This window comes from Mus caroli, unplaced genomic scaffold, assembly GCF_978045245.1.
Source record: "Mus caroli unplaced genomic scaffold, Mus_caroli_1 scaffold_11, whole genome shotgun sequence".
Lineage (NCBI taxonomy): Eukaryota > Metazoa > Chordata > Mammalia > Rodentia > Muridae > Mus > Mus caroli.
In genome coordinates, this window is record NW_028227266.1 from 63,580,715 (window position 1) to 63,607,774 (window position 27,060).

At 43.2% G+C, this 27,060-nt stretch overlaps 1 protein-coding gene across 1 annotated transcript; it reads left to right on the forward strand.

Moving 5' to 3' along the window:
- Positions 1-1,166: 1,166 nt before the first annotated feature.
- Positions 1,167-27,035, forward strand: Ints14 (integrator complex subunit 14). The gene is made up of 13 exons (XM_021172255.3): positions 1,167-1,261; positions 2,005-2,309; positions 4,257-4,534; positions 6,769-6,876; positions 12,187-12,342; positions 13,156-13,274; positions 13,690-13,832; positions 16,044-16,136; positions 18,546-18,690; positions 20,160-20,293; positions 22,511-22,629; positions 24,477-24,542; positions 26,242-27,035. Exons 3-13 carry the CDS (start codon positions 4,313-4,315, stop codon positions 26,482-26,484), a joined length of 1,548 nt encoding a protein of 515 aa, XP_021027914.1. The 5' UTR covers positions 1,167-1,261; positions 2,005-2,309; positions 4,257-4,312; the 3' UTR covers positions 26,485-27,035.
- Positions 27,036-27,060: the final 25 nt, after the last annotated feature.

A 27,060-nucleotide genomic window follows, 5' to 3' on the forward strand; every position in this document is an offset into this window, starting at 1 on the left:
GAACAGCAATCCATGGCTGAATCATCACCACCATAGAGCAACTAGACAGATAACTCCTCTGTCTGCATAGTCTTGGCCAGATCTCTCCCATTACGGCTAAGTAATCAGGCTATATAGTCTTACTTACCTAGAGCCCCATACCTGTTCAAACATAGCAAGGTCTTTGAAATATTGAAACTAGCCTGGTTGGGGAAAGATGTCCTGCAGCAAACAGAAGCTAAGTCTACAGGCCGTGGGGCCTTGATATTGGTTTCCCAGAGTCTAGTGTTGGCTTTCTCTGCCACCTCTAATAGAAAGCGGAAACAGCAAAGAACAACAAACACTCTCCCACAGAGCAAATTGTGATAAGTCAGTTCTAAGAGTTTCCCTTCCTTATCCTGCTTGCAACCCATAAGCTTAAAGAAAGCCCTATGCCTAAGGCTTTACAGGGAGCTCTGTGTTCTCACTTGTAATTGCCGTTGTGAAGTATTGGTCTTTGAACCATAACTACCCAGCGTCCTGTTAGCATCCCTTGAGGCCTACTACTAACTGACATTCTCCAGGCCCCTACAGCCCACAAGGTTAGCAAGTACCTTTGCCCACCTCACCCTCCCATCCCCGCCCAGGAACTCCCTGAGGCATATGCTATGCTAGGGACACCTGGTGGAGAGAACAGCCCTCAAAGCCTTACATGGAATCCTAAAAGCAAAACCTTCAGCACATCTCAGGCACAGAAGCAATAACTGAGTCGCGCTTCTGCCTCAAAGTCAGGGTAGGGAAATAACGTGGTACGAAGATCTCAATGCAACTTAGGCTCAGGGCAGCCAGGTGCTTACAGTCTGAGCACTCAGCTGGGGATTACAGTTTTTAAGAGTAGGAAGAGCATCCTACTGTTCTGTGGATGTGACTGAGAATTCTGAAGAAGAAAAGCAATGACAGAAATGTGAGTTAGACATTGGCCAGGGGTCTACAGGTTAATAAGGCAAAGCAGAGATAAATGGAGGGAGGCACACAGAATGGGGTAAGACAAAGGGGGAAGGGACAGAAACCCGCAAGGCTCAGCCTGGGAGGAAATTGGGGCTCCGTGGGCAAGAGACAGAGGAGGAGCACCCCCTAGCGTCCCGGGCGAGCCACAACCCAGCGCCCGTGGGCTGGAAGCCCCGCCCAGCCCACACTATTCGCTGCCTCCGGGTTCTCTTATGTCGCACGGCCCTTAAGTTCCGGCTATGGCGCGCGGACGGAAGGTTTAAGCGGACGGACAGAGGCTGGAGATGGGCTCCAGGTAAGTCAGGGAATGTGCCTGTTGAGGGCTGTGTTTCGATGGCGGTTGGGGTTACAGGGGAAGGAGTGGAAGGAACAACACAGGGCGGGCGGCGGACCTTCTCTGAGGCCTGCGTAGGGTGGCCGTCTCAGGGCGCTGGCTCCAGGGCCTGCGACCGGCCTGTCCTCTGTGTGGCCCGGGTCTTCTAAGCAGCAGGGTTCCGCGCTTGGGGCCGTGTTTCTTCCTCCCCTGGGAGACTTCCGTCCCCTCTTTCCCCGAGAGTTCCATACAGCAAATGTTTTGGGCTCGTTTTAAAGATAAAAGGCTATTCTTCAGTTGCAGTCTTAAGTGAACTCTGCTGCATTTCAGGCTACCCATTCAGATATTAATCATCTGAGAATTTAGAGGGACGACGTAGGGCAAGTCAGAGCGACAGAAAAGCCGACGTGTATGCACTTAGAAACTGAAGTGGAGCTTTGAGAGGTTCCTGAGCGTCAAATTGCTATGAATGGGCTAATGATCCCCTTCAGAGTAGAACTATAAATGTAATTGATGGCTTTTAGAGCAGTCAGGTGGCGAGGATGTATCATCAGGAGTAGACTGTCCAGGAGAAAAAAAAACCCTTAGTTACCTGAAACATTGTAAAACGGTACCTATTGGAAAGGCTGAGGGCGGTGTGGGAAAACTTGATCAGAGTCAATCCAAGTGAGAAATAGAAATACATCGTGTTATCTACTAATGAGAGATCTTCATTTATTTTTCAGTTTTGTGACTAGGCCCAGACTGCTTGAGTGAAACAGCCTTCAGGGACGTTCCATTCTTTCGTTTATCCCAGTGCTTACAACCCAAAAACAAAATTGGATTGCCACAAGTCGGCCTCGGCTGAGGAAGTGCACTCGGGCCCTGACACAAATGCATCAGTCAGGAGAAAGAGCCAGCTTCCCAGGTGTCTTCAGAGAAGGCCAGACTGACAGCTGCGGTCACCCATTGCAGTGCTAGCAGCAATTTCATGGACTGGAAGTGCTTGTTGATACTTGATCCAGAAAACTGTTTCTCAATCTCTTAAGAGGTGAGGGCACGATCATCAGCTTTAAAAACCATAATGTCTTCCATGCATAAATGTGACCCACAAGAGCTGGATAAACTACACCTGAGCAGAAGTCCAGGAATCCCTGGTGTCTCTGCTTAAATAAGAAAGTGTACTTTTGTGTACAGAGTTAAAATTTACAATGTATTTTCCTAGTGAATTAATGTATGTTGTATTAGGGGTGGTTCATTGGTTATGTTGAGATTTTGATGAGCACCTGCTGTGTGCCAGATGTAAACCTGAGTAGACATGAGGAAGCAAAGTCTTTTGTAGATTTTTTTTTTTTTTTTTTTTTGGGGTTTTCGGGACAGGGTTTCTTTCCTACTGTCTAACATTTTGGACTGCTAAGAGAGTCTGAAAAGTAAAACTTTCTTTCTCTGGGTTAACTTCATTGGTATTTGATACATGAGCTGTTACAATATGTGAGATGTATCTATGGCCAATATGTGGTAAAAAAAAAAAAAGGCTTTTCCTGTTTGAGCTGAATCCCTTGCTCTTACATATAACATTGTTGCCATGAACTAGTATGTGCTGAGTTCCCAACAACCTACTTACAAAAGGAATTGTAGACTGTCACACAGTTATAGTTGGACATGTACTGAAGGGCAGTGCCTGTTGTTAAATTAGAGAACACTACATTTTGAATTTGTTTAATCTACCCTAATTCTCTATAATGTATGCAATGTGATTTTTTTTTTTTTTTCCTATTTTGGTCCTTTGAGACAGGGTTTCATATAGTTCAGACTGGCTTCAAACACCTTTTTTTTTTTTTTTTTTTTTTTGGTTTTTCGTGTAGCCCTGACTGTCCTGGAACTCACTTTGTAGACCAGGCTGGCCTCGAACTCAGAAATCCGCCTGCCTCTGCCTCCCGAGTGCTGGGATTAAAGGCGTGGGCCACCACGCCCGGCTGGCTTCAAACACCTTACACAGCTAAGAATGACCTTGGGATGACTGTCTCCACCTCCCTAGGGCAGAGATTACAGGCATGTACCTCTGTTTTTTGAGACAGAGCCTTACTATATAGCCTTGGCTATCTTAGAACTCACTATGAAATCCAAATTGGCCTTGAATTCACAAATCTGTGTCTTGGGTACTTGGATTAAAGGCATATGCTACCTTGCCTGGCCTACAATGTGATTTATATGAATTCTCATGCAGCCTGTACACACATACACATACGCATATTGTGAAGTGTTTTTTTTTTTTACTCATTATATATAATCTGTGTCCTTTATTTATAGCTCTATAAAATTTTATTGAATCTGCAGATGAATAGAGGACCAACAGTCTCAACCCACATGAGCAGATCTGAGTATCTGGGAACTTTATTCTTGAGAAAAGAAGATATGTTTTCTCCATACTGAATCTTATTTCATTTTAAATGTGAAACAATCTTCATCAAGACACTGGCAAAAAATTTAGCAGTTGTCAGGTAGTGCATGCCAGATACTGGCCAGGTTGTTCTTCAGTGAATTGTTAAGGAGTTGAAGGAGGAGTATTTATTGAATTAAGTTGTGTAAAGTGGAAGCTCCATAGTCAAAGAGTTTAATGGATTGAATGTAGTGTTCTTGGTTTATGCTGGTTAGTAGGTGTGTCTAGGAGAGGCCCTCATGGTCAACTAGGCTTTGTGTTTTCCTTCTCCTGTAATTCTGTGGTGCTCACCACCACATAGTTCTGGGAAAGTGGTTTAAACTGTGGTTAAGAAAAAAAAATTGGGGCTGGAGAGATGGCTCAGCGGTTAAGAGCACTGACTCCTCTTCCAGAGGTCCTGAGTTCAAATCTCAGCAACCACATGGTGGTTCACAACCTTCTGTAATGAGATCCGATGCCCTCTTCTGGTGTGTCTGAAGACAGCTACAGTGTACTCTTATACATAAGGAAAAAACCCTTCCTTCCCAGGATATGTAAAACCTTATTTCTCTTCCACAGCATTTCTCTGGTTGTAGCTGGCTGTGTGCTGAGAGGGAGTGCTAGAATTGTCCATCATGCCCACTGTGGTGGTAATGGATGTGTCCCTGTCCATGACCCGGCCTGTGTCTGTCGAGGGCTCTGAGGAATACCAGCGGAAGCACCTGGCTGCCCATGGCCTGACGATGCTATTTGAACACATGGCCACAAATTACAAGCTTGAATTCACAGCGCTGGTGGTGTTTTCGTCACTGTGGGAGCTGATGGTCCCCTTTACGAGAGACTACAACACCCTGCAGGTATGCATAGGAATAAGCTATTGTGGATATTGAAGGAGCTCAAATGGACTGGGAGAAAAACAGTGTTATGATTGCGTATTGATTTTAGAACTTGGAATTGTTTCATAGAGTGTAGGTATACAATCTATAACAAAACAAGAGTCACAAGGTCTTGGCTTTCCTCTGGCAGAGCCATGAGATAAGGATGTTGCTGTATTTTCCTCTCTTGGTCTTCTGCAATCTGAATGCTAAAATCCAGTATCTTTATGTTTAAATTCCAATCCTTTCTGGTTTTTCAGGACAGGGTCTCTGTGTAGCCCTGGCTGTCCTTGAACTCACTCTGTAGACCAGGCTGGCCTTGATCTCAGAAATCCGCCTGTCTCTGTCTCCCAAGTGCTGGGATTAAAGGCATGTGTAACCACTGCCCGGCAGGAAACAAAGTTTCCCACACAACTTAAGAAACTGGAAAATAGGTGGGTGGGGGAGTGGGTGGGGTAGCATGTGGGGGACTTTTGGGATAGCATTGGAAATGTAAATGAAGTAAATACCCAATTAAAAAAAAAAAGAAAAAAAAGAAACTGGAAAATAACCCGTCCTTACTTTTTTTTTAAAAATAAATCATTGTTGTAAACATTTTAAATTATGTTTATCCTGACAAATAACTGATTTGCAGATACCAAGATACACTTTAAAACCTTGACCAGTAGGTACTGTCTTCCAGGCTTTTCTGTGGTGTGCTAAACAGTTTACTCTCTGACATCTTTAAATAATCAATGTTTCCAGAGTGTGTAGCATGGTACCATGCCCCCAGTGATTAGTCAGTATTTGTGGAATTAAACTGAGCAATTTAAATGAAGGTTAGGCAAGTTAGGAAACAAGGATCAGTTTAGCTTAAACTTAAAAACTATGTATGGGAAAGGGTGAGAGAAATGACTCAGAAGCTACGAGTACTTAACAGCACGTACTGCTCTTGCAGAGGCACAGGGTTCAGTTCCCAGCACCCACATAGTAACTATAAATGTTTGTAACCCAGTTTCAGGAAATCGAAACCTCTTCTGATCTCTGAGGGCTCATACATGCACACACACACACATTTGCACATACAGGCACAGTAAGTACTTTAGAAATATATGGAAAACATTTGTGTTAAGGCATTTCTTATTTTAGTCCCCCACCCCCACCCCCTTTTTTTCTAAATGTATAGGATCACTTTAGGGGGATTTGGGACAGGATCTTGCTGTGGAACCCAGGCACACCTTCAATTCTCAATCTTCCTCAGCCTCTTGAGAACTGGCATTAGAGGCACTTACCAACATGCTTGGGTCTTACGAACTTTCTTATAAGTGATTAAGCTTAAGGGTTCTGATGTTCTGGAGTTCTGAAATCTGGAGAATTGCTGTATGGAACTGGGCAATCACAGTTAAGATCTGGAGCTCTGTCATCAGGCTGCCTGGCTTCTGATGGCAGGTAATGCCTCCTCTCTCACCGGAAAGTTACTCAGTTCTTCTCCACCTTGGTTTCATTGTTTAAAAGGAGTGGAATGACGGTCAGGCGAGCATGCTGGGAATGGCGTGTAAAATGTGATTAATGTTTGATACAGTTGTCATTTTTGTGATGTGTTTTCATTTTTGAATTTAGTATTTTCCTTCAAGCTCGCTTAGACACAGGCTTGGGACTAATTTAGGGGGCTGGAGAGACGGCTCAGCAGTTAAGAGCACTGACTGCTCTTCCAAAGGTCTTGAATTCAATTCTTAGCAATCACATGGTAGCTCACAACCATCTGTAACAGGATCTGATACCTCCTCTAGTGTGACTGAAGACAGTGGTAGTGTACTCACATACATAAAAAATAAATAAATGTTAAAAAAAAAAGAAAGAAAGCTAATTTAATTGTTCCTTATAGTGAGAAAAATCTCTCACTGTTTTTGTTTTAAAAATCTGCTTTGGGGCTCCCGGAGGCACTGTGTCCCCTTTGTAGCATATGTACTTTGAAAATCTTGTGTTTTCTAATAAGGCAGAGAACAGTAAACACTTGTAATTTTTTAATTTATTTTTATTTATTTATTTATTTATTTATTTATTTATTTATTTTGAGACCGGATTTCTCTTGTGTAGTCCTGGCTGTCCTGGAACTCACTTTATAGACCAGGCTGGCCTCAAACTCAGAAATCCTCCTGCCTCTGCCTCCCAAGTGCTGGGATTAAAAGCGTGCGCCATCACCGCCTGGCATCACTTGTATTTTTTTTATTCAACAGGAAGCACTGAGTAACATGGATGATTATGACAAAACCTGCCTGGAGTCTGCATTAGTCGGCGTTTGCAATATTGTCCAGCAAGAATGGGGTGGAGCGATTCCTTGCCAGGTAATGGGAGATTCTTTCTCCTTGCCCTGAGTAAAATGCAACTGCTGAGGCTTCAGCATTCCACAAACCATATTTTATACTGTTCATGTCTTTTGAAAACGGCACTGAATGCTGGGGCTGTAACACAGTGGCAGGGCACCTGCCTAACAGGCACAAGGCCCCAGGTTCAAGCCCCAGTATTGGAAAAAAGAAGAGAGAGAAAGAAAATTGTATATGAAAAAGGCACCAAGTCACCCTAATTCATCATACTAACTTAACCCACCTTGTGCTAACATGCACATGAACCAGCAAAATTATGCCTCAAGGGAAACGTCTGCCTAGTAAACTGACCTACGACAACGTAGTGCCAGTGCAGAGGAGACAAGGGCTCGCAGTGGAGTTTAAGAACTGCACTCCCTAGAAAGGTTGTAATTTTGAGTTATAGAATTGAAAACATCAGTACAATCTGGTCTTTCGTCATTACTTCAGTGTAGAATTTATTCAGCAAACTTCTGTCTCGGGTCTAGATGGTGCGGAATCGGAGAGAGAAGTACCATGAACTTGCTTGCTCCTTATGTGGAGTCTGCAGTGGCTCCATATTAGCATCAAGTCAAAGCCGAGCAGCAACAGAAAAGGGAGTCAGATGTGTGGAAACAGTTGTGCTGAGAAGAAGGGGAAACACGGCCAGCAGGAAAACATAACAGCCCTCAGTTTCCCTGTGAGGGGGCTTTGCAGGGTTCCATACTCAACTGCAGTGTAGTATGATAGCCGCCACCGCATAGTAAAGGAGCGAGCATGATCGTTGCTTGATTTACAAACCTAGGCAATGGTTAGGGTACGGCCTTTGGGTCAGATTGCCCCCATTTGTGATATATGACTTTATATTAGAAAGTCAAGTCAGAATTTAGTATCAGTAGCATCATTGGTATTTTATTTTTTAATTCACAGTAAAATTGTGAAGCCAGGTATGTAGTATACTCCATAGTATACATGCCTATAACTCCAGTGCTCAGGAGGCTAAGGCTGGAGGATTGCCAATTTGAGACTAGCCTGTACTACCAAGTGAGACCCTGTCTTACAAAAACAAAACAAGGGCAATAGAAGAGATGGCACAGTGGTTACGAGCAATTCCCAGCACCCATATGGCTGCTCGCAACTGTATGTAACCCTAGACTCAGAGCATCCAAAGGCATGAGGTATCCACATGATACATAGACATACAAAACACTTTATACACAGAAAATGAACAAATACAATTTAAGCAAGGGAGGCAGTGTGTGTGAGACTCAGGTATTAAGAATACCAGCAGCCGGATGTGGTGGCACACGCCTTTAATCCCAGCACTTGGGAGGCAGAGGCAGGTAGATTTCTGAGTTCGAGGCCAGCCTGGTCTACAGAGTGAATTCCAGGACAGCCAGGGCTACACAGAGAAACCCTGTCTCAAAAAACCAAAAAAAAAAAAAAAAAAAAAAAAAAAAAAGAATACCGGCTGCTCTAACAGAGAACCCAGGTTTGATTTTCAGCACCAACATGGTAACACCTAACCTCTGAAACTCCAGTCTCAGGATCTGATCCCTTCTTCTGGCTTCCTTGGAAACCATGTACACACATGATACACATACCTATGTACGTACATATATACATACATACAGAAACATACATACAGGTATGTATACATACAGGTAAAATATGAAAAAATATTTTTTAAAAAGAACAATAGTTACAAGATTGCCGTTACCTGGCAGTGAGGGAAGGCTAGAGCTGGTTGAAAGACATGAAAGGATATAGGAAGTGTGGGCTGTCTGTTCTGTAGAGGGTGAAAGGATATAGGAGGTAGTGGACTGCCTGTTTTGTAGCGGGGGGGGGGGGGGGGGGAGGATGCTTATGTAATCAAATACAGTGTCAGAATGTATACTAAAAATGCTCAGTTTTGCTGCATGAAAATTACATCTCAAGTCAAACTTTGGGGGAGAAAAGAAAACCTATTTTATTACTGTGAAAACCATACTCTTTGAACTCTTGGGCTCAAAAGGACCTTGTATCACTTTACAGTTAAGTCACGTTAGTAAACACTTGTTAAAAGAAGACAACAAATGGGACTGGAGCGATGGCAAAGTTAAGAACACTTGCTGTTTGTGCAGAAGACTGGGTTTGGCATCCACAGTGGGACCCACCTGTTTGTAACTGTAGCTCCAGGAGAAGGCTCCAAAAGATGCCTTCTTTTGTCTTCTCAAGTCTTAGTTAGCTAGGGTGTTAATGCTGAGAAGCTGAGAAGAGACACCATGACCAAGGCAACTCTTATAAGGACAACATTTAGTTGAGAGCTGGCTTACAGGTTCTGAGGTTCAGTCCATTATCTTCATGGTGGGAAGCATGGCAGTATCCAGGCAGGCATGGTGCTGGAGGAGCTGAAAGTATCTATATCTTGTTCTGAAGATGAACAGAAAAACAAAGCCCATCCCCCACACTTCCTCCAACAAGGCCATACCTCCAAATAGTGCCACTCTCTGAGCCAAGCATATCACACCCTGCCATGCAGGCACTTGGACGTACACATAGAAAATAAACATAAGTCTTTAAGAAGACAGAAAATGCTTTTTGGTTCATTCTTTTCAGGAAAACAGTATTTATGTCTGTGCACTATATGCATACCTGGAATATTCAAATGAATATCAGATTTTCTAATAGTAAACTGAATAAACAGTTTTGTCAGCGTCTTCTGAAGTGGCAGACAGCAGGTAGCAGGTAGTTCATTGGTTTTTCCATGGCCATGGCTAAGAACTGGTGTTCTTGGGTTTTGGTTTTGGTTTAATTTTTTTTTCCTTTTTTTTTTTAGTTTTTTTCGAGACAGGGTTTCTCTGTGTAGCCCTGTCTGTCCTGGAACTCACTTTGTAGACCAGGCTGGCCTCGAACTCAGAAATCCGCCTGCCTCTGCCTCCCAAGTGCTGGGATTAAAGGCGTGCGCCACCACCGCCCGGCTAATTTTTTTTTCTTGAAGATTTATTTATTTTATGTATGAGTACACTGTAGCTGTACAGATTGTTGTGAGCCTTCATATGGTTGTTGGGAAATGAATTTTTAGGACCTCTGCTCAGTCCAGTCAACCCAGCTCACTCCGTTCCTACTTGCTCTGGCCCAAAGATTTATTTATAAGTAGTATAAGAAGTAAACCACTATTTAGAAATTGTTGGTTCCTTGTAAAAGAAACCCCCTGTTGTCAATTGAAAGTCTTCCCAAAGGCCAAGGCCTTCTGAGGGACCTCCATTCAGTGTTTGAGACTGTAGACGTCAGTGCTGGTGTTGGTATCCCACACGCTGCAGCCATTTACGCGGCTAAAGAGAACCAATAATCTTCCTTTGGGGTCTTAGGACATCCCCCCAGGGCTTCACTGTCACCTTAAAGCAGTGAGGATAGAGAAAATGGCTTCTCAGATACCTTTTCAAATTGCAAGTTAAACATGCATTTTTTAAAAGGTTTTGTTCGCTGCTACCAAAATGGCCTTACAGATGTTTTTACACTTTAAAGGTCAGAAGGACAAGTAACAGACCAGATGCACTTTTAAAGCAGTATCTTTTTGGTTGACAGAGAATAGGATTTGTCATCTTTAAAAATAAAGTAGCAAAAAATAAAATAAAATAAAATAATAAAATAGCAAGGGGCTGGAGAGATAACTTAGTGGTTAAGAGCACTGACTGTTCCTCCAGAGGTCCTGAGTTCAATTCCCAGCAACCACATGGTGGCCACAACCATCTGTAATGTGATCTGATGCCCTCTTCTGGTGTCTGAAGACAGTGACAGTGTATTCACATACATAAAATAAATAAATAAATCTTTACAAATAAATAAATAAAGTAGCAAAATTCAGATGTTTGGGCTGGATCTTCTAAGTCCACATACAGATGAATCTTACTATTTCTTATTCCAGGGCCTTAAGTATTAAACTTATCTAAGAATTGGGTTCGAGGCCAGCCTGGTCTACAAAGTGAATTCTAGGACAGCCAGGGCTACACAGAGAAACCCTGTCTCGAAAAACAAAAAAACAAACAAACAAACAAAAATGCAGTTAAATGAAAATTGTCTGTGATTGCTTTTTTTCCTTTAACTGTTTGAAAGTAGACCTTTAAAACACAATTAGAGCTGAATGTAGTAGTGCATACCTCTATTCCCAGCACACAAGAGGCAGAGGCAGGCAGGTCTTTTTAAGCTAGAGACCAGCCTGGTCTACAGAGTGAGTTCCAGGCCAGCCAGAGCCTAAAAGTGAGACACTATCTTTAAAAAAAACAAAACTTATTATTGTTGTTGTTGTTGTTGTTATTATAACAATAATAAAATAAATGAAAATGTGTATATTTTAGATACACAGTTCATTGACTTCTCGGTGCATATATGTATATAAACACCAGTTCAATTAAGCTATATTTCCAACATACCTCCCATCCAAGGTTCAGGAAACCTTGAGAAAGAGGCTGAAGAAAGAATGTAAGAGCTGGAGGATGTGGGGGGAGTTCTGTGAAATACTGTGTTCCATACATGACACGCCATCCCACTCATGAATTCACAGTCCTTGTAGTCCCTGCATAAGATCAAGCTGTAGATTTCCAGTGGATCAAGGAGGGGCCTGAGGCCCTGAGGAGAGACTGGCAATTGATGACTTCTGAAGGAAGGAAAGTCATTTTTTCCTTGGAAGTGTAGCCCTTTGGAGGTTGCTAGGCTCCAGGGGTGACTCCACACTCAAGTGAATAAAGGCACCATTAATTGTACTCACCGTTAAAATACAGAGAGGAGGAGGAGGAAATAAAGTGGGTAGCCTGGGGAGAAATGGAGGAGGAGATAGGGAGAGTGGATATGATCAAAAACATTTATATAGCTGAACTTCTCAAAGAATAAAAGATGCTCTAGCCGGGCAGTGGTGGCGTATGCCTTTAATCCCAGCACTCGGGAGGCAGAGGCAGGTGGATTTCTGAGTTCAAGGCCAGCCTGGATTACAGAGTGAGTTCCAGGACTACACAGAGAAACCCTGTCTTGAAAACCTAAAAAAAAAAAAAAAAAAAAAAAAGATGTTCTATGTGTATAAAACATCAAATGTGTCTATCACCCCACAGAACCGCCCCAGGCTTCTTTCTGACAAGACTAGAGGTCCTTTAAGTGTATACTTTAATCAGAAATAATTAAAAAGAAAAAAATATATGTATAGATATGTACATATATGTATATGTGTGTATGTGTGTATATATATATATAATATGTGTGTGTATATATATATACACACATACATATATATATATATATATATATAAATTTAATGTACAATCATCCTGTTTTTACATACAGGTTGTTCTGGTGACTGATGGCTGTCTTGGCATTGGCAGGGGGTCACTGCGACACTCCCTAGCTACTCAGAATCAAAGAAGTGAGAGCAACAGGTTTCCACTCCCCTTCCCTTTCCCATCTAAGTTATATGTCATGTGCATGGCGAACTTGGAGGAGGTAATACTTTCTACTCAACTCTTTTTAGTTTGATTAACTAAATTTTAGGGCTTAGTGTCTTTGTTGATACATTTGTTAATGCTTTCTTATGTATGCCATAGCATTGTCTCCACTGATTTCAACTGAGGCTGGTTACAGTTTTAAAGACTGCATCTCAAATGCTCATTGACATTCAGAGGTTCCCAACTTAGGAACATAGCTGGGGTTGTCTTTCTTTCTTTCTTTCTGCTGGTGGGCTGTGGAGGATCCAGGTGTTCTTTTGGTTGTTATGTCCCTTATTTGGGAGTTCTTATATCCATTGCAGCATAAATGTTGAAAGAGTATGTGTGCTTTAATTTTTTGGTAAAATAATGTTACTGTTAGCATGCTTTATTAAATGCTAGACTGCTTAGTTTTTCCACTTGAGGAAATTATTTGACTTTTCTCTACTCCAATTTTCTTTTCATTGTGAAATGTAGATGAGAGGCAAATAGATCTCTGAGTGTGAAGCCAGCCCAGTCTTCATAGCAAGTTGCAGGCCAGCCAGAGCTATATAGTGAAACCCTGTTTCAGAAGAATATAGATGATAGTTTCCCATGCAGTATTAGAAACTCCATGCTGGGAAGTGACTGGCCAAGGTTCTAATGTGGCGCCACCGCCTTCTGTTCTTTAGTACTTCACACTTCAGCCTTGAATCAAATTGTAGTTCTTTCTCTGTCATTTCCTGTTAAGAATACTATCCCAGTTGTTTCCTGCTGCTGTTACAATGACACTAGTCTTGGTTTGCTTAGAGTGATTGGTGATTTGTGCCCCTCCTCCCTTCTCTCTCTGCAGCTTCAGAGCACCGATTCCTTGGAATGCCTTGAACGACTCATAGACTTAAATAATGGTGAAGGGCAAATTTTTACTATTGATGGCCCCCTGTGTTTGAAAAATGTGCAATCTATGTTTGGGTGAGTATATGTGTAAAGCCTTCCATCTTAATATTTAATTCAGAGTATAGTTTGACAGCTAGGAAGAATATCTGTTTTATTATTGCTGATTGTGTGACTCAATTCTCCCCAGGAGCCCAGCTCTCAGATAAAATGAGCAGAAGCAGTAGGTTTAAAAATTCTCTTGTTTTCTGATTAAGTATAACTGAGTCTATATATTAGCCTGCAAAAATGACTTCCTTATAATGCTCAGCAGTTTCTAACGTTAAATTGTTTGGGCCTTCTCTGAATTGAAATTTTATCACAAATGTCAGCTTGTATTCTGTTTCCCAAATGCTAAGGTTAGGCTTAGAATAAGTGGGAAACAATAACAAAGTTTGCATCTTTAAAGATTTCTTGTATATGTGTTATATCACTGCTCTGTAATGTCTTCTAGAAAGCTGATAGATCTGGCGTACACACCTTTCCATGCTGTTCTCAAGTGTGGCCACCTAACGGCTGATGTACAAGTCTTCCCCAGGCCAGAGCCTTTTGTTATAGATGAAGAAATTGACCCCATCCCTAAAGTCATTAACACAGGTAACTGTTTTGAAACTTCCTTCTTAATTTTTCTGTTATCTTTAACTTACCTAAGAGGTGACAGGTTATTGTCTTTTGGTAAGAGCTTGAGTTAATCTCCAATCCTTGGTCACTATAACTACATGTTACTAGAGTTAAAAAAAGAAAAACAGACAGATTGACTTAAAATGATAAGGTCTTCAGTCTAGTGTTCTTCCAGCTGAGCTATTTGAGCCACCTGAGGTGATTGTTGGTAAAGCATCTGAGATTCATTAGCATCCTACCTAAGGTATATGAAGAGCTATCTTCTAGCTCTGGCGCTATGACTTGTGCACTGTGACCCCGGAAGTTAGCTGCTTCTTTCGGTCCTAATGAGTAGGTGTGGGGAATGAACCAGTCAGTTGCTAAGCTCTTAGTTCTGGTAGACGAAACCATTCTAGCCCTGCTTCTTGTATTAAGCCTAAAACAAAATGCTTTCTGCATCCTACTGCTTCGATCTAGTGTGTGTTTGTTGATGCCATACTTAGCTGAATTTGAAAACTTTGAATTGTGGAGAGTTGCAGGAGAGAATTGTCTTCCATTGGCTGGAAGACTCCTGAGTGGTGAGTGCATGTCAGAGCTCTCAGGGACAGACATCATCGCTCTAAGTGTTGCTGATGCCTGGCCTAATATAGTCCAACACTTACTAGATGCTCAACAGGTAATTGCCGACTCAATAAATGATTAGAAATAAGTGTGTAGTAAGTAAGTGTTGATGGTTTGCGGTGTAGAATTTTTAGAATGAAAGCCTGTGAGCAGGCTTTAGCTTTTGTGCCTTTAGCTTTTGGCTGTCCAGAAGTAGGATATATCCAGGTTCATTGTCACAGAATATAGTAAACTGTACCTAGGGTTTAGTGCCTTCAAACCAAATTCTACTTCCCTCCTGCCCTTTATTTAAATATTTCTTTTCTTTCCAATATAAACTTTTAGTCTTATACTTTGTAACTTGTACCTAAGTCACCCAAGTGTCTGTCGCAAGCCCTTCTCTACTCAGCTCAGAGCCATTAAATGCTCAGCTAGGGAGGCGCTGACAGCAGGCCTGCAGGGAGGGACACACCCTGCTGTATCACAGAAGTAGCCACTTGGGATACACAGCATGATCCTGGGATTTTGAAATTGTTTTGCTAATGTGGCTGTGCTTCTGGATATACTTAGAAGAGAAATTGAAATAGTGAATGAGTCTGTTTTCTTTACAATTTTTATATTTCAAAGTTTTGTGTTAATTACTTATATAATCTAATATTTTATTAAAAATTCAGTTTAACTTTAGTGTTTTATTTTATTTTTGAGACAGGGTGTCACTAGAAGGCTCTGGCTGGCCTGGAACCCTGCCAGTTTTGCCTCCCAGGTCCTAGGATTAAAGGCATTTGCACCACACCCACCCAGAAACTTTTTAGGTTTGTTTTTAGGAAATACTTTTGGGTCATAACATGGCTGCTGTAAAGGAAAGGAATCATTATTGTGTTATTCTGTATAGAATTTTTTTCTCAAGTAAAGCTTCTTTTTGAGTATGGATGTGGTATATACACAAGAGTTTGCAGAGGCCAAAGGAAGACATTGTGGGTCTTCCTCTGTTATTTATGCCTTATTGCCTTAAGACAGGCTCTCACTAAAATAGAAGCTCCCATTTCATTGGCTTTGATGGCTAATCTGCAGTCTCCCAGGACCCATGTCAATATCCCCTGAGCCTGGAGTTTTAACTCATATGGAGGTACGAGTTACATCTGGTTTCTGTGAAATGTTGGGGATTCTAACTGCAGTCCTCATGTTCAAGCATTCTTAGCCACTGTGCCATCTTCACATCCCAAAGGAATGTTCTTAAAATGGTGGCTCTACCTTCCAAAGGCTGAATGATGTTGTTGTACTTACTTTAACACTCTCCATATGTGACCTTACTGCCCTTGATTATAGAGGAGAATTTGACCTTTAAGCTTTTGCCTTGACTAAGCTCCTAGCCTCATAAAAATAAAATTTACCTTGTTTTGTTATAAAACTTGAATTCATTAAATAAAAGTCATTACAGTTTGAGGTACTTAAAATGAAAATTATCTATGATCCTTAAAAAAGTTTAACAATTTTCTTAGTTATCATATTTGAAATTTTTGCCTTGAAATAATATTTTTAGAATCTAACACATATAAATAATGCATTTTCCCTATTGTGAATACTTCTGTGTTGATTTCTCGCTTACAGACTTGGAAATAGTGGGCTTTATTGACATAGCTGATATTTCCAGCCCCCCAGTTTTGTCCAGGCATTTGGTCTTGCCCATAGCACTTAACAAAGGTGAGTTCTCTTCTTCTCCCTTTGGTTTACATGGAACATTGTGTTTTCTGAAGTCATTCCTCAGTGTCGGATGGTAAGCTGGCCCGCTGGGCAGACTTGAACTGGATTTCAGAAATCTAACGTTGCCTCAGATCCCAGAATAGGTAAGGTGCTGCCTTACGCTGTGGAAGCTTTTTTTGACACGTTACATTGTGCACTGGTCTGGGGACTGATGGTGGAAGACCTCTTCAGAGGTGGTAGCTCTAGGATCTCTACGCAGGGCTTTCCTAAGAGGAACACACTGAGAGAAAAAGGGGAAAGGACACAGCTTTGTTCTGCCAGTTCCAACCATGCATACAGAGCATGACTGCATGCATCATGACTCCTGCTTGTGAGGCTTCACTGCAGACTGTACATTGCTGCATTAGGAACTGTAAAGTCATATCCCCAAATCTCAGCCTCTCTCTGAAGTATGCCAACCCCTAGCTGTTTGAAATGTTCGTTGCTGTATTCTAAGTTGACCATCTACCTTATATTTAGCAGTTCTCTTCAGGAAATATGTGTTGCAGGTCACACCTCCCCTCTTGTGTCCTCTGTGTCTGTGAATGCTTTACTATGAGAGCTGGAGTATGGATCATCCCATGAGCCTTAGTCACTCATTCACAGCAAGGAGCATTGTAATGCTCTTTTATTTTCTATGTGTTTTGAGACAAGGTCTCAACTCTGTACTGTAGGCTAGCTTCACACTCAGCCTCCTAAGTGCTGGGATTACAAGCATGAGCCACCGTGCCCAGTTCACAAGCAAAATCTTGATATTCATGTACAGCAGCTTATTAGGATCATTGTGTTTATAAACCTATGTTTTCGGAGAACAGCCAGATTGTCCTAACTGTCACATCCTAGGAGAATTCTGTATGCCTATATAATTGCTAAGCAGAAAGTAAGTAAAGTATTGGGAGCAGGGAACAATACAGGAGCAATAAGGGAAAGCAGAACAGGGCAGTATTGTAATGTGCATTGAATACCAAGCTATAATGAAGATTCCTCCTGTTGAAGTAAAGAGTCTCTGAGTAAGCGATCAGACAGATGTTTTTAGAGGAAAGTTAACTGTAAGAAGATTCACCTACAGCAGTGTATGGGAGACCCTAGAGTTGGGACCTTAGTTCATACCACTATGTACTTTGCACTTGGTTCTCCAGTGTGAGGGCTGTTGGCTTGGGCCACACTTGATACTTCTGTGTCTGATTCGGTTTGGATTGGTGCCTCAAGTCTCCAATGGCATCTCAATGAATTTTCTATAGGAATGCTATGCAATTGTTTTTATATACAACTCCCCTGGGCTATATAATTCATAAGCCATAGACTTCAATTTAAAGAGGATAATTAGAGTTAAGAAATGAGCTCAGTAGTAAGGCATAATAAATCTATCAAGTCTAAAGACTTAAGTTTGATACCCAGTACACCCCCTCCAAAAAAAAGTTTGTTTGTTTGTTTGTTTTTAAACAGGTAGGAAAATGAGGCAGTTAGTAAAGTAATAAAGTTCTTGTCTTGAGAGCATGAAGACCTGAGTCGAGTCACCAGCACTTATGTAAAAGAGCTGAGTGGGTACACACTCGTAGCAGGTACCCTGGGGTAGATAGGTCTCATGAATGAATGAATGAATGAATGAATGAGTGAGTGTTTTAAAGAAAAAAATCCAGATGGAGTAATAAAAGCTTATAATCCCAAGCTAAGGAGGCAGAGTCAGGAGGAGCTCTGAGGCTCACTGGTCAGCCTTCCTAACCTGGTTGATAGGCTCCAAGCCAATTCGAAGCCTGCTCAGAGTGGGTGCATTTCTAAAGCTAACACTTGAGATTGTCTTCTGGCCTCCACACACATCTGCATATGCATCTGTATGCATGCTTTTTTTAAAAAGTGAAAAATGATAATTTCTCTCATGGTAAATAAATGGTATCTTTTTTGGAGGGAGGGGGCAGGGTTTCTTTTCTCTGTGAATCAACCCTGGATGTCCTAGAACTCACTTTGTAGACCAAGTTGGCTTCAAAACTTTCAGAACTGCCTACCTCTGCCTCCCTAGTGCTAGTATTAAAGGCATGCACCAGCATGCCAAGGCCAAGTGGTGGCTTTTTAAAGTATGTTTACAGAGTCTGTATTGCCACTATCACCATCCATTTCAGACCTTCCCATCATCCACCAAGAGGAACCCTATAACCATGGATCCTAAGACCCCTTCTCTCTGTGGGCTGCCTCTGCTATCTGTTTCATATACGTAGATGAATGTATTTGAAGTTTTTATATGGACATTTTGTGGAAAACTGTGATTTTGTAACTTGTTATAATGTTCCTTTACAGTTCCACGTAGTTCCCTTCAAAGCATGAGATAGTTAAGAGTTGAGAATTTTGTAGCTAATATGCTAACCTGTTTTACAGAAGGTGACGAGGTGGGTGCTGGCATCACTGATGACAATGAAGATGAGAATTCAGCCAATCAGATTGCTGGCAAAATACCCAACTTCTGTGTCCTGCTCCACGGCAGCCTGAAGGTGGAAGGAATGGTGGCACTTGTCCAACTAGGGTAGGAAGGGTTCATTTGTACTGCTGACCCAGAGAGAGCTACACAGTGGAGCGTTTCACAGACCTAAGGAAAGACATGGAAAGATCCTGGTCACTCTTCCCTTTCCTGCCATACCCTTATCACCTCCATTACCTTCCAGTTCTTAGTTAGCCCACAAAGTAAGTGGGAGGTGACCTTTTTAACTGCATCGATTTAATGTGATATATCTTCTCTTTTAAGTTGTTAGTCACATGTTTACTTTAGAGAGAGAATTTTGCTGTGACCCAAACTGTTCACACACACACATGATCCACATGCCTCAGGCTCTAAAGTGCTGGGATTACTGCTATACCAAAAGGTTTTCCTTTTTAAATCTTGCATGGGTGCTGAGAAGCAAACCTTGGTCCTCTGCAAGATGGATAGTACCTCTCATAGTAACCTCTGTTTCTGGGAACCCACACTACCTACTGCTGCTTGTTAGCTCATGCCACCCCAACACTGCACAGATGAGGAGACTGAAGCTTTGATAGACAGGAAATGGCCCAAGATCACAAAGATAGCAAACCCAGAGCCAGAGTTCTTAACCTGCATGCTTAGTCCAGAACGCATGCGGCTGCTCTGAGTTCCTTCCCTGTGTGGAAAGAACCAGCTTTCATATTGTCTGTAGTCGTGAAACCTGCAAAGCTGTCTGCTTCTCTTCCTGTAACACCTGGTATTGGAAAAGAGGAGGGGGCCTTCTGGCCATGACCCGGTTTTGTCGGATATAAAAGATCAAGGAGTTAAGATTAATCATAGGAAGCATATCTCCATTTCTGGTTGAATGAAAATTCCCGAAAGAATACAGTAGGTTTTTTATTTATTTTATTTTTGTGTGTATACACATGTGTACATGTTCAGGTGAGAGCAGGGTGTCCATGGAGACCAAGGGCTGGAACTGGATGACAGGCGATGTGACCTTCTGGTCCTCTGCAAGATGGACAGGTGCCTTTGAGAGAGGCCTGCTCTGGTTCCTGGCACCCATGCTCCCGCTGCCTCCGCCTGTGGGGATCTACTGGGGCCATTTCAGAAACTTGGGCAGAATTCTCTCACTGCTGCAGACCTTGCCTCTGGTGTTGCTGCTGTCACTCCAGGAGGCAACCGGAGGGACCCGAGGGCTGCGGCATCTGTTGCTCTGCGCCCAGGCTCGGACCTGCTGAACTTTCACAGCTCTGTTCTCTCTTAAACCACTTTCAGTGCACACACAGCTACACACATTCACACACACTCACACATAAGCTCAGTCTTACACTACACATACACACACACACACACAGAGTTTTGTCTGACTAATATGTATCTCAGAGAGTTGGAAATACTATGTTCATTTTCAAGCTTAAGATTTGGCTTTGGTGAAGTACTACACCTGACCAAAAACTTAAGACTGTTTTCAGAAAGGCTTCTGTAACCTGACGGTCCTAGGCTTGACGTTCTGTTCACCCATCTTCATCTAGGCCTGAATGGCATGGAATGCTCTACTCCCAAGCTGACAGCAAGAAGAAATCAAACCTCATGATGTCTCTCTTCGAGCCTGGCCCAGAACCTCTCCCGTGGCTTGGGAAAATGGCCCAGTTGGGGCCCATCTCAGGTATAATGCAGACAGATCTTACTTACTTGACATTGTTGTCTCTCTGCTGCTGTGAATGTCTGAGTGTTGTGGGAGCACTCCCGAGCTCTCTGATGTGGGTGCATACAAGGAGGACCTCAGAGTGTTTAAGGCTTGAACTCAGCTGTCTCGGCTCAGGGAGTGACGTGTATAGAGTCATTCTGTGCTCCGAATGGAAAACCCTGTGTTCCCGCTGTTGGCAGTCAGGGTTCTCAGACCACACAGCCATCTTCCTTTTGGAAACGCTTTTCCCTCACTTCACTGGCATTGCTGCTGTTTCTAGTCTGTCTTTTCTACCTCTTGTCACCATTGTGATCCACCTGTGGCATTGGGAACTTAAGGCATAGCTTGTCCCATCTCCATGGATCAGGAAGTAGAGTTGAGCTGGTGGAATTGGCTTGTAACCCTCAACTCCCACACCCATAGAGCCCATTTCTGGGTATTTGCCCTGTCCAAAAGGTTCTCCAGGGGACATTTCCCATTCAGATCTCAACAGGAAGTGTGTGTAAAGTGCATGGTACAGTGTTGCTAAATAATTGCAAATGTCTTTTCTCTTCCTGCCTCAGTTTCCAAAATGTCCTTTGGTTTCTCCTGTTGTTGGTGCTCTGTCTTTTTGTTCGTTCAGGTATAGTGAGTTCAGACTCCCAGATCTGGACCTTGAGTCTCACCTGGTGTCCCTCCACATTTGCATGTTGCATTTCCAGGTCTTGGCTGGACCGCACTGCCCCCACTCTCACTGCTGATACTGCTCTGCTCACTCCACCCTTCATTTGGTTTGGAACCGTTGTCCTCGGCCTCCAGCTCTGTTCTCACCATTACCCTTGACCCAGTTGACTCGATTTCCATTTTAGAGCTGTCTGCTATCTAGTCTGTGCCCTGTGAATAAAAGAGCTGAAGTTTTCAAAGTCTGATGGGGAGTAGACTCAACAGTGCGTGAGGTCAGGTCACAGCCAGGAGCACAGCTGATCTGACAGCTGCCTGTGGCTTAGGAAGAAGATCTTCCCGGGCAGAGGCACGCCAGCTGAGTTTGCTAACCTGATGGAGGAAGAAAGGACCGGGGAAGCAAACAGACACCTGTGGGAAGGGAAGAAGAAGCTGGAGTGCTGGAGGGGCAGAGAGTAGGTTAGAGACTGGCTGAGTGAGAGCAGAAAAGACCTGCTCCCAAGAGACTGTGTGCAGGTTCTGGGAAAGCACAGCTGAGGAGGAATGATGATAGCTCCTTCAGCTGTGATGCCAGCACTCAGGGCAACAGTTAGGAGACTGTGTGCTGATGGCCCTAATCCAGGTAGGAGATAAAAAGACAATCTGCATTCCAGTGCTAGTGATGGAATTCAGTTGGTAGGGTCTGGCAATGCATGAAGCCCTTGGTTCAGTCCTCAGCACCTCATATGTCCGGTGTGGTGCTGCACACCTGTAATTCCAGGGGTCTGCATACTACAGAACTGCAGTGGCTTTAATTAAAAGAATTTGGCTATATAAAATAAATAAATGTGTGTGTGTGTATGTGTGCGCGTGTATGTCTGTGTGCATGCATGTCCATGTGTGTCCGTGTGAGAGTATTGAAACAAGGTCTTGCACTGTAACTCAGGCTTTTTTTCCTGCCATGTGTGACTCCGTAGTTAACTAGCCACATGAGATTATTTAAATTTATTTAAAATTTAAGAACATAAAATTGCCGGGCGTGGTGGCACACGCCTTTAATCCCAGCACTCGGGAGGCAGAGGCAGGCGGATTTCTGAGTTCGAGGCCAGCCTGGTCTACAAAGTGAGTTCCAGGACAGCCAGGACTATACAGAGAAACCCTGTCTCGAAAAAACCAAAAAAAAAAAAAAATTGAGTTCAAGTGTAGATGTTTCTTGTATCCTAGAAAGTTTGGGTGAAGATCTCTGGGCTAAAATATAGAGCTGTGGGTATGCTGTAGCTGTAAAGTGAGTTTTCCCAGTGCGTGTGTTTGGTTTGCTGCCCTTGGCCTTTGTGTAAAGCTCATGTGAAGCTGGTTCCTTTAGGACATTACACTAGGTCCCTGCAGACTCTTTAATCTCCTACTTCAGTGACTCATCTGTTGAGAACAGATTCTCTAGCATGACTGAAGTTAATGTAATTTTCTGTTAATGATAGAGCAATTCAAAAGCTAGTCACCTAATTGGAAATGTAATTGTGTTTGCTAGGTGTCGTCTTCAAAATTGTCTTTTTCTTTAAGATGCTAAAGAAAATCCTTATGGGGAGGATGACAACAAGAGCCCATTCCCCCTGCAGCCCAAAAACAAACGAAGTTATGCCCAGAATGTGACTGTCTGGATCAAACCGAGTGGCCTGCAGGTACACAGTGCTTCCAGAGGGCTGGCAAGGGGCTGGATTTGATTGCTCTCTCCTTTGCTACTGTGTAATTCATTTACTTCTGATGTCTGCCCTTGTTTTCCAAAAGGACATGAGATGGCCTACAGTGAGACACATATACAACACAACCATTTTTTACAAAATTTAGAGCAATAACAAAACCAGAGGGGAAATGGAAACAATTGTGCCTGCAACCAGAGGCAAAATGGCACTTGTGTTTGAGGACTTTGGTTCTGGGCTTCCTGCTACCAAGGTCAAAAAAGAAGCAAATGCCTGTATAGTTTTTCTTGTCTAATAACAATAAGCATGGCAACATTTCTGGATAGAAGGATTTGTTCAGCATTGGATCTTATTTTTTTATTCTTTATATTTTTAAAACAGATTCATGTAGTCCAGGCTAGACCCAAATTCACTGTATAAGCTAGGCTGGTTTTGAATCCCTAATCCTCTTGTATCTACCTGCCAAGTGCTGAGACTGCAGACATGAACCATCACACCTAGTGTACCAGCACTGGATCCCCAACCCCCAACATAACACACACACAGTTTCACTGTGTAGCCCTGGTTGTCCTGGAACTCTGTAGACCAGGGTGGCCTCAAACTCAGAGAGATCCATCTGCCTCTGCCTCCCAAGAGCTGGGATTGAAGGTGGGTACCACCAATACTCAGCCAGCGCTGAAATTTTTAAGATGTTTTTTGAGAATTTTGTATATCAGCATAATGTATTTGATCACATCTACATCTCCCCCTCCCAACTACTCCCAGGCCCTCCCCAAATCCATAACCTACCATGCACCAGAGCATGGATAATGTGCCAGGGGCATGTCCCTTCAGAGAACATGCTCTCCCTCACCAAAGGGCCATCAGTCATCAACTGATAATAGACCTTCAGTGAGGGTGAGACCTCAGGAGCCAGCACTGCCTTTTAGTTTAAAAGTCTGTGTGCTCCAAGCAGTGGGGCACACCTGTAATTCCAGCACTTGGGAGGCAGGGGCAGGCAGATGTCTGAGATTGAGGCCAGCCTGGTCTACAGAGTGAATTCCAGGACAACCAGGGCTACACAGAGAAACCCTGTCTTGAAAACAAGTCTTCAAGTGCTAAGGTTGTGGATTTTTGGCAGGGAGGGGACGGGGGATGGGGGTTGTTCGGGGTAAGACAGGGTTTCACTCTACTGTAGCCTTAGCAAGTCTGGAACTGGCTCTGTAAGCCAGGCTGGGGTTAGACTCACAAACAGCCCTCATGCTCTGCCTCCTGAGTGCTGCTGGGGTTAAAGGCCTCACTACCAAACTTGACTGTTACTGTTTTATTGTTTTGGGGTTTGGGGGGGGGGGGGGTGGAAGGAGATAGAAAGGTAAGTATTAAATTTACCATTGCAGCCATTTAAAAATGCATGGGTTAAACACTGTTTATGTTATTGGATGACCATTGGCATCATCTAGTTCCAGACAAGAAACCCTTGTATGCTTAACCACTGAACCATCTCTCCAGCCCTATTTTAAGTTGAATTTTTTTAAAAAAATGTCCTGTGAGCTAAGGGTCCAACTTCATTTTTCTGTATTCAGTTACCCTTTTCCCATTGATGGTCTAGTCATAGATATGTGGGTATCCTGGGTCTATTTTTATGAGACAATTATTAGTTTAATACATGAAGCTCTTTAAAAGAGGGCAGTGCTGTAGCCATTGTTGAGAAAAGCACTGAAAGCATCTCAGGAGTCTCCATGCGGACACAAAGTCTGTCCTTATTTCCATGTCTTTAAATGCTTAAAGCTACTCATTTTTTTCTCCAAAGCCACAGCATTCTAATGTTGAACTGTTTTTATGCTTCATAGACAGATGTACAGAAGATCTTAAGAAATGCAAGGAAGCTCCCTGAAAAAACACAGACATTCTATAAGGTGAGACATAGGAAAAGGTGGACCTAGTGGGTACAAGTATGAATGTGTACAGCGATTACATTGAGGTGTGCGTGCGTCAGTTTTCTTAGCAGTGCAATCAGGGGTGGCTGGCTAGGCTGTTCCTCCCTCACAATCCAGTTGAAGTGCCTAAATGACACAGTCCTGTGCAGAAGGTTGCTGTGAGGGGCTCAGCAAGCAGCTCAAAGGGACCATGAATCCCAGCACAGCCTCACCACTCTTGCGTGGGTATTAGGGCTAACCCCAACAAACACTGCACGTGATCCCTAGGGAATGTCCCAGAACACAACATAAGCTGCCTCAAGGAATGACTAGCCAACAGTTAATGTAAGGGAATGGATGTGCTCTGCAATCATGCCTCTAGAATCTAGAATCACACTGGTTGTTCAGGGACCAAAGTGACAAGGGATGAAGTGGAGTGGGGACATTTGGGCTCACCTTAAGAAAGAGAGAGAGACAGAGACAGAGACAGACAGGCTCTCACTAGCTTAGCTTGTAACTTGCTATGGAGATCAGGCTGGCCTGGAACTTGGAGATCTGGCTAGACTCACTGTTTTACCCCCTTGTCCTTTTGGAGTTTGGCTGAATTAGATTAAGTGCAGTGTGAGGTGGGCCTTAGCCTGTTAATTTTAAAGTACAATAATATATAGGGGCTAGAGAGATGGCTCAGAAGTTAAAGAGCACATTCTACTTTAGAGAACCTGGGTTCAACTCCCAGTGGCTCACAACCATCTGAATGGCTCCAGAGGATCTGACTCTCTGAGGGCACCAAGTATGCACACAGTGTGTGTGTGTGTGTGTTCAAAACACCAATATACATAAAAATGAAAATAAAATAAAACTCACCCTTGGGTGAGCATCTCTTCTGGAGAGCGCACCTACCTTGTCTGAGTAACATCTTACTACCTTTGATCACTGTTGTCTTTCAATCTAGTTACTAGCAATCTGGGAAAACTGGACAAACTACAGTTTTAATCAGAGTTTGGTTAGAAAGCCTCTGAGCCAGCCATACCCCCAAACTCTGTAATCCACATAAGCCCTGACCTGGGCTCAGCTGCAGCCTATCTCTGCAGTTTGTACATGTTTGCTAGTGTTCTTTCTGTTCAAGCAAGCATGCTTGTACAGTCGTGAGGTGGTCTTTTATTTTTCCTGATACATTATAACTAGCTTCATGTCTGAAATTAGAAAAGGCCTGACATCTGGCTGCCTCAGTTCCTCAAGTGCATGAGGAAGGAGCCTCCTCCCTGTGTAAACAGGGCATCTGAGAGCACAGCAGCCACCCAGCTTGGCCACAGCACGTCCAAGCGAGTGGTGGGGTACTTCCTCTGCTGTCTCCTCCAAATGTGTTCATTCCGTGGCTAATTAGAGAGGCACCAGGCTGAGGCTGACATTTGGAGCCGGCCTTTCCCATGCCTGATTAGGAGAGGGAAACCAGTCCCCAGAGTCAGCACGAATCCTGTAGGCAAGGTGCTTGCTGTGTTTGGCATAACTGCATTAACTGTGATCAGCTTGCTGATGATTCTAGCTGCTGAGCATGCAGCAGACATCACTGGCCAGTTATGCATCATGCTGCTGTCCCTGGTTCTTGTGTAAAACAATGCTCCTAAGTGAGGGTCAAAGAGAACTGACTCTAAGCAGAGTACTTGGAGATTGTGTGAAGAGAACTATCCATGTGTTTCAGGAGCTGAACAGGTTACGAAAAGCTGCCTTAGCCTTCGGTTTCCTGGACCTGCTTAAAGGGGTGGCCGACATGCTGGAGAGGGAGTGTACCCTGCTGCCTGACACAGCCCACCCAGACGCCGCATTCCAGCTCACCCACGCTGCCCAGCAGCTCAAGCTGGCCAGCACTGAGTATGCCATATATGACCACAACATCACACCCCTGCACACAGACTTCTCAGGGAGCAGCACTGAAAGAATGTGATGCTGAGCTCCGGAGTGTTCCTTCACGTTCACTTTGTTTGAAGGCAATTTAGAGTTAAAACCTTCTCCAGCTTCTTCAGCTCTATCAGAAACAGCATTTGCCCGTCTGAATGTTTCTACTGCAGTCTGAGAAAGGTCTGAAGGCTGGTTGTCTGGGGCTCAGTCTCTAAGTCCAGAAACAGCCTTTGTTCCATGATAGGCACAGCTCCTGAGAAGCTTGGACAGATGAGGAGCGAGCGCAGGAAGAAGCCTAGTAGCAGCCAGGGCCGTCCAGCATCCAGAAAGCGACTCTTCATGTCTCAATTACAAGGACATTCTTAAACTTGTGTGCTTGGAAGAAGCAATCCAGATGTCTAGAACTTGCCTAAGTACAAACCCGATGCCATTGAGTTTCAATTTTTTTCTTAGAACTTGTTAAAATACAAGTGGAAATGCTCAGGTGCTTCTGGTGTATCCCAAGGTACACATTTTTAGACTGTAACCACAATATGTGTAAAATCACTCCTGTTCATGTTTTTAAATGAAAATTAAATATTTGATTTTCTATAGTGATTGCACTTAGAAACAAATGGTGTTT

Bases quoted from the DNA above. Each gene is read 5' to 3' on its own strand.
- Ints14 (XM_021172255.3), top strand. From the start codon at position 4,313: ATGCCCACTGTGGTGGTAATGGATGTGTCCCTGTCCATGACCCGGCCT. The intron at 12,343-13,155 runs GTAATACTTTCT...CTCTCTCTGCAG, and splicing joins GCATGGCGAACTTGGAGGAG to CTTCAGAGCACCGATTCCTT. The intron at 16,137-18,545 runs GTGAGTTCTCTT...CCTGTTTTACAG, and splicing joins GCCCATAGCACTTAACAAAG to AAGGTGACGAGGTGGGTGCT.